We start from the raw sequence: 9,976 nt of genomic DNA, 5'->3' as shown, positions 1-9,976 counted from the left end.
CTCCATCAGGTTACCTAACCTCTCTGTAAGCTTCAGTTTTCTCAAGTGGAAAATGAAGAAATAAACTACTGCCCTTGAAGACTGAAGGGTATGTGTGTATAAGCTATTAGTGGTGCCTGGTACGTAGGTGGTGTTCGGTGTGTGATCTTATAGGCAGGTAGGTAGGAGGAATATAGGATGTTGGTAGGTAGGAGGAATATAGGATGTTGGTAGGTAGGTAAGTAGACAGTCACACAGGAGAGCAGAAACCCGCCAGATGTGGGCAGGGAGGAGGATATGACAAGTTGTACAAGGAAATTTGTGATCAAAGGGAGGGCTTCCCTGGTGGCACAGTGGTTAAGAATCCACCTGCCAATGCAGGGGACACGGGTTCAAGCCCTAGTCCAGAAAGATCCCACATGCTGCAGAGCAACTAAGCCCATGCACCACAACTACTGAGCCTGCGCTCTGGAGCCCGCGAGCCACAAATACTGAGCCCACACACTGCAACTACTGAAGCCCGCGCACCTAGAGCCCGTGCTCCACAACAAGAGAAGCCACTGCAATGAGAAGCCCACACACCACAACGAAGAGTAGCCCGGCCCACCACAACTAGAGAAAGCCCGCTCGCAGCAAGAAGACCCAACATAGCCAAAACTAAACAAACAAACAAACAAATAAATAAATAAAGGAGATACGTCAGTAGAGAACAGACTTGTGATTACCAAGGGGGAGGAGGGATGGGGGAGGGATGGATAGGGAGTTTGCAACTAGCAGGTGCAAACTATTATATAGAGAATGGATAAACAACAAGGTCCTACTGTATAGCACAGAGAACTATATTCAATATCCTGTGATAAACTGTAGTGGAAAAGAATATGAAAAGAATGTGTATATATATGTATAACTGAATCACTTTGCTGTACAGCAGAAATTAACACAACATTGTAAATCAACTATACATCAATAAAATTTAAAAAGTCTTTTCGGGCTTCCCTGGTGGCACAGTGGTTGAGAGTCCGCCTGCCGATGCAGAGGACACGGGTTCGTGCCCCGGTCCGGGAAGATCCCACATGCCGCGGAGCGGCTGGGCCCGTGAGCCATGGCCACTGAGGCTGCGCGTCCGGAGCCTGTGTTCCGCAACGGTAGAGGCCGCAACAGTGAGAGGCCCGCGTACCGCAAAAAAAAAAAAAGTTTTTTTTGTAAAAAGGAGCTACGTCAGAATAGTAGCCTGCGCCTAAGAGCATTCAGCCCCAGGTGCTTCTTTACCTGATACCTAGGGTTTGCCAGTATGGTTATTGACGGTTTAAAGGTACAGCTGGGGAGCAAGAATAAACATGGTAGCCAGACACGGTCCAATAAGAGATGATGGGTCCAAACTGTGATGTTTGAGCTTCACTGTCCGTGTTGTGGGGTGACCGTGGCAGGTGCACTTCAAAAGAAGACACAGACTCCTAGTCTCAGAGGCTGGGGTTGAGAATCAAAAGATGGGTCCAGACTACCATCACCGAGACTCTTCTCTTTCTCCTGGCAAGGCTTGGGGCGTAGCATGGTGCCAAGAACATAGAGTAGAGGCAAGAAATGGGGAGAAAAGAAAGTAGAAAATTCTATCAAATGCACGATGAGCTACATAACTTGCAGGTCCCAGTGCAAAATGAAAAGGTGGGGGCCATGGTTCCGAATGTATTAAGAATTTCAAGATAGCGTCAGCATGTGCACCCAAGTGTGGGACCTTCCTAAGTGTGGAACCCTGTGTGTACCAGTCATGCATCCTGGTTACAAGACCACAGTATCCCTAACCCTGCCGTGTGTCTGCGGTGCACAGGCACTGGGAAAACAAGTAGCCTGTATTTGCAAACTCTGGAGCTCAGTTCACTGGCTCTGGGAACCTCTTAATAAAACAGAAACTCCAAGAGAAAGAAAATCTCTTTTCTCCCACGCAGAATCGTTTAAGTGCAAACTGATGACTTAGCGTCTGATGTGGTCCTCTGAAGTGTTTTTGGGCTCCCATGACACTTTAAACATTGAGAAAAGTGAATGCCTTTATAAGGGGCATGCCTCTGCCACAGCTCCTGCAGTCGCACCCCTACCTGCCAGGCTCAGGAAGGGATATGAGTTGGAAGACCTGGTTTGAATCTTGGTTGTGAAAAGTCAGAAGTTCCTTGCTTGGGATCCATTTTGTGATGAAACTTTCACTGTCCTTAAGGTTTCTGCTGGCGGGTAAAAACCCACTCAAACCTGCTCCAAAACCTCTGTCTCCAATCCACAGTGGCTTCCCGTCCGCGGATGTGAGGCAGTACCTATGCTAGACACTAGGAGGCAGTGTTGTCTGTGTGAGGCCACATTTTAAGGAATTTTTTTTTTCTGTCTCCGCTCCAGTTGCTAAAGGACTCTGAACCCTTATTGTAAAGAGATGACGGGACACTCAGTTGTCTACTTCACAGCAATTTAAATATATTAGCTTTATGAGGAGTACTGCAAAAAATCAAAAATGCAAGGGTACTTTTGACTGCCGGGTGCCGTTTTTAACTAGATTACATAAACCGTTCGACCTAAAACCACAGGGTCAAATGCTGGTTTCAAGACGGGCTGAAAGAGATTCTAGTGAATGACAGTCCTGGAACTGGAGAAGAGCTCAGGTTTTCTACCTCCCCCCAACCTTCCCACCCCACTCCGCCAACGCCCCCAGGTAAACTTGGAATGCAATGTAGCCCAAGGACTGGCTTTGTGATTCCTTATGGCCTGAGGCTTAAGAGCTTTCCTTTGTTGGCAAAACAAAGTAGAAGTGATACGTCTAAGGCTGTTCACTCACCCCCACTGGGGCCACAAATCCCTCCCCATCCCACTTCCCAAAAAAGCCCGCAATCCCTGTCTTCTGGAAACACTCATCACGTTCCTGTGATGGGTATAGAAAGAGCTGTACATTGTTTTCTACCATCTAATAGGATGTGAAAGGAGATAATTCGTGTACACAAATAACTCTACGTGATAGTGTATCTAAGGAAATAATATGAATCACACAGTCCCTGCCGCAAGATTTCCAGGCATGGTGGCAAGAAATCCCTCCAGACAGGAATAATCTCGCTTCACAAAATCATGGCCCTTGAGAAAGGCCTTTTGGTCAGAGGAAAGGGAACAGTAGAAAAAGCACAGCTCGGGTTCAAGGAACAGCACAAGGGTACGTCTCTATGAGATAGTCTAGAGAGATGAGTGGGAGCATATCTGAAAGATGCTGAATGCCAGGTTAGAAATGCAGAGTTTAACATGTGCAAATCAAGAGCCAGTTGAGATTTTTAACAAAGAAAGATTCCATAAGTGTCTTAAAGGAAGATGCGTAGAATAGAATGAAGGAAACACAAGCAAGGAAGCACTTAAAAAATATTATCCCCCCAAATACCGCTGAGTTGGGGGTGGGGAAGCCCAGACTGTTTGCCTGTGAATTCCCACTCCCTCACTTTGGGCTGTGTGACCTTGGGCAAGCTAGTTAACCTCTCTGAGCCTGTTGCTCATTTGTAACACAGGTTAATAAGAGTATGATCCTCATGCGGTTGATGTGTAGATTACTTAGATCTTCTGTGTGAGGCACTTAGTACGGTGGCTGGCATATAGTAAATGCTCGCTAAATACTGGTTATAATGTTATGATGCAGATAATGGTATTGTGAGGAAATTGCAGCTCAAATAGATAAAAAACTAACAAGAGGTAAATCTGGGATACAAACCAAAGTCTTCTAACTCAGACCCAGTGTTTTTCTTCCTTGCACACACATTTTAAGAATTTGGGAACGTCCTAAAATATTTCCTGCAATCTTGTGTTTTGATCTTTATGTCGAAGCACAAACTCTTTCAAGCACAAATTCTTTCATAAACAGAGACCCTGTCGAAGCTCCATTTTCAAAACTCTGAGGAAGAGAGCCAAATTAATTCCTACAGTTAAATGATTTCCAGTTCATAGAGATTTTATATAGCTGAGGATTTAAATTGTCTTTCAGTTGAATCCATTGATTTGCATTTCAATAAGAAAATTTGATAGTATCTATAAACATGCTATAGAACAAAATGTATTTAAACTTTTTTCTGCTCTAAGAGATACACTGTACACTTTGTTTTTAAGTTATCTTGATTTTGAAAGTTTACTTTTTCAGCTGCAAAAAAATCACATGAGTATTTGACTTATTTATGCAAGTGAAACTCAGGTAATTGAGATAGAGTCTTCAGAAGGTAACCATCTATAACCTAGTGCTATGACAGCATAATATATGCTATGTAATGGCATAATAAAGTTATAATGGCAAAAACAAACCTTTCACAAAAGAAATTAACTCATTTTATTTAATTCCAACCAAGCTTACTACTATGAATGTTTTTCTTTGGCAAGAAATATGTACAATTATTTTAGTTCTACAATGCCACATGAGGAATAGAGAAACTCAAAATATTTTGGCCAGAAATGAATCATGTGATAAAGGGGTGGGTGATGGGAGAGAGAGAGGTGTACCCAAATGCAGGTTCTGCCGCTGGCCACTCAACAGCCAATAAATTGAGGGGCAAGCTTCAGTAGAGAAGAAAGTTGCTTTATTCAGAAAAGCCGGCAATCTGGGGAGAAGGCGGACTTATGTCCAGAGACCAACTCCAAAGATTCTGCTCAGCCATGACAATTTTTTTTTTTTTTTTTTTTTTTTTTTTTTGCGGTACGCGGGCCTCTCACTGTTGTGACCTCTCCCATTGCGGAGCACAGGCTCTGGACACGCAGGCTCAGCGGCCATGGCTCACGGGCCCAGCCGCTCCGCGGCATGTGGGATCTTCCCGGACAGGGTCACGAACCTGTGTCCCTTGCATCGGCAGGCGGACTCTCAACCACTGCGCCACCAGGGAAGCCCAGCCATGACAATTTTTAAAGGGAAAAAAATCTCAGTTAATTGTTAAGGCAGGAGGTCAGATTCTGCGTCACTTTTCCATTGCGTGCAGGACTGCTGACTTCTCCTAGTCTTCCTTGCCATGCTGTCTTGCTCACGTGGCCTGCCTGCAACTGGTTGTTCTCTTGCCCACGTAATCCGCCTGCGTCCTCAGGCTTCACCTGCAAATTTACTTAGGGGGAGCTAGGGTAGGAGAGTTAGTCATTCTTTAACTACTTAATTCTTTATTCTTTTTTTTTTTTTTTGAGGCATTTGCTGCTTTAATAGATGGCTTGTTCCTCTCTTTAATTACAAAAAGAATGAGACCCAAATAAAAAGACTCCTACATTTTTAATAAATGAAAATGTACAAAACTCAATACTTATTCATATTTACTAGAGCTACAAAGTATAATCACTATCAGAAAATTCTAAAATTAAAATTTGTATTCTCCTCTCCCCTTACTAATCTAATATTTATCAATATTCTAATTAAGCAGAGCATGTAATCCCACATTTGTCTCAGGAGTTACTCCAAGCACTAGATATGACTGGATTTTCAGATAATGAAATGTTTACAGTTCATGAGGAACAAAGAAGTTCACCATGAGGCCTATCTTCCCTTCTCCTTCTAAGGACTTTCATTTCTCATGATTGCCTCCATATTGGGTAACGGTGGCACCATGGGAGACACGACAATCCATGTATTTTTGTAATACATACAGAGTTTTATTAAGAATCCCTGGAAAGGGGGACATTATGTTATATATTGTCAGAATACTTTAAAAGAATACCAGTCATTTACTTTTTAAACAAGAGAATCTGATTGAATTAAATGTGGGTTAAACTCAATGGACTCTCTCTTTTTTTTAATATTATTTATTTTGTCAGAAAATATGTGGGAAAAAATTATCTTTTTATTACTGTTAAGAGTGTCACTAGACACTATAGGGCTCAATTCCATAAACTTAGATATTATGGTTCTATATCCCAAATCATGAATTCCTAGAACTTCTAAAAAAGGCACCAGACCTAAGTTCCTGTGAGGTTCCAGTTTCCCTAATTTAACTAACTCTTCTGGTATTTTAATTCACTTGATCTGTTCCTGACCTAACAACAATTATATGAATCCCATTTAGGTTTTCCTGTTATTAACCTTTTCATGATTACAAGCCCTCCAATACATTTTATTACATTCATCCTTTTAAAATATCCTCTGTTCAACATAATTTTGACAATCTCCCTTTTTTTAAATTTTACTCTCATTTATACTAATCGAATGAAACCAAAGATTTGTTTTTTTCTAAGTTATCACCCTCTTTACATCTGTACATAGATTACTAAATATTTTCAATTCAGAAATATTATCACAAAATAATAGAACCACACATGCATCATAATTATCTTGATCCTGTGAGAAACCTGGTGACGTCAAAATAAACACTTTCAAGGTCAAGAGGAAGAGACTTAGCAGAGCTTTTTTTTAAATTTTTATTTTATTTATTTATTTTTAAATTTATTGATTTTTGGCTGCATTAGGTCTTCATTGCTGCACATGGGCTTTCTCTAGTTTCAGTGAGCGGGGGCTACTCTTTGTTGCGGTGCGCGGGCTTCTCATTGTGGTGGCCCCTTTTGTTGTGGAGCATGGGCTCTAGGTGCGTGGGCTTCAGTAGTTGTGGCTCGCATGCTCAGTAGTTGTGGCTCGCAGGCTCAGTAGTTATGGCGCACGGGCTTAGTTGCTCCACGGCATGTGGGATCTTCCTGGACCAGGGCTCAAACCCGAGTCCCCTGCATTGGCAGGCATATTCTTAACCACTGCACCACCAGGGAAGTCTGAGACTTACTAGAGCTTTCTCTGGCATGGCCCATCGTAGTCCAACTTCTGATTGTGATGAGCATTTTAGTCTCAGAGCCCAGAATCCAAATTTTCTTAGAACTCACCGGTGTCATCACTTCTTTTTTTTTTTTCCTTATTTTTTCATGACTATTCCTGGGGTTTTCTCTCTTCTTTTTTTTTTTAATCGAACTTTAGTGATTTTCTCATTTGTACAAGAGTATCAAAATGCAAGGTCTTAACATCATGATAAATCGTCTAGAAACTCATTTACTAAGAATGCATAAGACCCTGAAAAGGTTGTCCTGTGATGTCTGAAACATGTTCACAGCTGATTTATGCCAGAACAGAGGCCATGAAGAACTCTGAAGGATAGTCACCAGCTGTTAAGGGTTCCCATTTCCAGGTAGGTACACTTCTCCATTATGTGCTGCACTTACCAGGTAACATCAGTCTTGTTTGGTAACATCAGTCTTGTCTTCATCTTCCTTATTTCTTTATGTTAAGGTGATCATCAACTTTATATAAGCACCCACAGATAACTATTCATTATTAGAACACTCATCATATTTAGGCCACTTCCTGAAGACATGTAGAGCAAATCTTAATGCTTTCACTGAGATATTTCCAATATAAATTGTAAAGGAGATATTTTTTTTTCCTACACAGGAAATTACTTAGTATCATCAACAGTATGTATAGATGATATTATACATCAACTATACCTCAATTTGAAAAATTGAAACAGAACAGTATGTAGGTTCTCAGGTTTTCGTAAGAGATGAGTAAAGTCCCTTTACTCACCTGCTTCCTAACAATGATCCTGGACATTTCAGCTTAGGTCTTGAGGTACATATTCTTTTGGGTCTCCTCAATCCTATTCTCATATTTTGAATCTGGTAACAGAAAATAAAACAGGAAATTTATTTTATTTTATTATTATTATTTTTGGCCACGCCACGTGACTTGGAGGATATTAGTTCCCTGATCAGGGATTGAACCCAGGCCTGCAGCAGTGAAAGCGTGGAGTCCTAACCACTGGACTGCCAGAGAATTCCCAGGTAATTTTTTTTAAAAAATGATTTAATCTTTGGTCTAATAACTCCAATGTGCAAGTAACGAAATGGAGAATACCCACTTATATACTAACTCACACACTCCTTCTCAACAGGGAAAATGTACTTGTCTAAAAAGGAACATACTAGTTCATTATTTGTGTTAATAATGGAAACAGTAGAACATGTCTGAGAGTATCTTTTCAAGAGTTGCACTAGGGATGGAAATCCAATTTAAGCTTTAGAATTTCAATCATCTGAACTGACACTGTACTGAAAAGCAGAAAAGCAAACAATGCTGACAGAAAATATTCTACATTCTCTCCTGTGGCTTTTACAACCTTTGAAAGGAAATTGGTGCCCACTGAAACTACCAATTTATACTAAAGGAGTATTGGTGCCTTGTATCTGCTCCCCTGTTGAAAAAGTTCTCAGTAAATGCTTTGACTCCCTCACAGCACTGATGGGACTTTTTCTCCAGCATGTTTTTTCCTATGTCTGAAAAGATTCGAGCTCTGACTAAAGGCTTTCCCACATTCATGACATTTGAAGGGTTTCTCCCCAGTGTGGATTCTTCGATGTTGAATCAGGATTGCACTTCGGCTGAAAGTATTTGCACACACGTCACATGTATAAGGTTTCTCTCCACTGTGGATCCTCTGAAGTAGATTAAGGGCTGAGCTCTGACTAAAGACTTTCCCACATTCATCACACTTGTGTTGTTTTTTTCGAGGACGGTTTCCCTGTCTTCTTTCAAACTTTCTATCTTGTTCACAGGTTCCTCTAAATGTGAAACTCTGGGAAGCATTCATTTGAAGAGTGTTAGAAACTTTGTAATGCAGTTCTTTGCCTGAAGAAGTCTTTCGCCTTGAAGCTGATTTCACATTTATAGTTCCGGTGTCTCTATCATTTTGTCTTAAGGTGTGAAGCTCCTTCGATGCCCACTGCAGTTGCTTTTTTGTGGGCTTAAGCTGGCTACGTGTTGTCTCCTGAGTGATTTCACAAGTTGGTAGCTTCTTTGCAAGCATGTCCTCATTTTGTCCAAGAAAGACCTGTTCAGCCACCGCCTCATGCTCTTTCTCCAGCTCCTCCAGCATCACCACGGCTTCCTCTCCACTCTCTGGTCGGTTCTCTTGAAACCAGGCCTGCAGCTCCTCAGGCAACATGGCCAGGAACTGCTCCAGCACCAGCAGCTCCAGGATCTGCTCCTTGCTGTGCACCTCTGGCCTCAGCCACTGACAGCACAGCTCGCGGAGCTGGCTCAGAGCCTCCCAGGGCCCAGGTGACTCCTGGTAGTCAAACTGCCTGAACTGCTGGCGGTAGGTCTCTGAGCTGTAGTAGCTGCTCCAGTGGCAGCTGGAGACCATATTACAGGCCTGCCCTCCCTCTTCCACCTTCATTACCAGAATGCAGTCAGGGTCCCCTGAAGTTTGTGGAAGGAGTTTTGATGTCTCTCTCAATTTTGCAGACATTTGGACTGGGAATAGCTCAGAACTGCTAGGCTTTAATCTTCAAGAAGGTGAAACTCTCCTTATGGACACTCCTCTGGCCTAGGAAGGACGACCCCACGTTTTGGGGGAGAAGCCGGGGAAGCAATTCTTTATTCTTATTCCTTCTAATCCAGGAAAGGAATCGACAGGTTAGGCAAGGTGTTGTGTATATTTAGAAAAGCAGAAATCAGGAGCTAACTTAAATGTTGCCTAATGATCTCATCTTTATGCTTAAGATCTAAGGAAAACAGGGATGAACAAACACAAAATGGGCAAGGAGCTGCTTACAGAGGGTTGGAGAAGATAAATGAGAGAAGATCGCTGTCTTGATGTTCTTGCAGAACCATCACTGAGTAGAAGAGTTCAACTCATTCTGTAATGTTCTAGAAGCCCAAATAAGGACTTAACCATTTGAAATCTGCAGAAATTCCAGTTCAATTTTAGGTACAACTTTCTGTCAGTTAGAGTGCTCAAAAAGGAACTTAATATAGAACTATGTTGTCATATGTATTAAAAACAAAAAAAAAGGTGTGTATGGTGCTGGTTTAAGGAAGGGTGCTACACGCATATGAACACATGTACAAAACCCTCCTGCTACGATACAACAGTGGAGGACTTCCTTGGTGGTGCAGGGGTTAGGAATCCGCCTGCCAATACAGGGCACATGGGTTCGGGCCCTGGTCTGGGAAGATCCCACATACCGCAGAGAAACTAAGCCCGTGCAT

At 42.1% G+C, this 9,976-nt stretch overlaps 1 protein-coding gene across 1 annotated transcript; it reads right to left on the bottom strand.

The window, feature by feature from the left end:
• Positions 1–7,543: 7,543 nt before the first annotated feature.
• On the bottom strand, positions 7,544–9,233 carry LOC117313543 (zinc finger protein 396-like). Its single transcript, XM_033862737.1, has 2 exons — positions 8,327–9,233; positions 7,544–7,605 (listed from the first exon to the last, which is right to left on the bottom strand). Exons 1-2 carry the CDS (start codon positions 9,231–9,233, stop codon positions 7,544–7,546), a joined length of 969 nt encoding a protein of 322 aa, XP_033718628.1.
• Between the last annotated feature and the right edge of the window lie 743 nt (positions 9,234–9,976).

The sequence above is a fragment of the Tursiops truncatus genome, chromosome 9 (genome assembly GCF_011762595.2).
Source record: "Tursiops truncatus isolate mTurTru1 chromosome 9, mTurTru1.mat.Y, whole genome shotgun sequence".
NCBI classification, from domain to species: Eukaryota; Metazoa; Chordata; class Mammalia; order Artiodactyla; family Delphinidae; genus Tursiops; species Tursiops truncatus.
The sequence above is the reverse complement of the archived record's forward strand: the minus strand, read 5'-3'. Positions and strand labels throughout refer to the sequence as shown.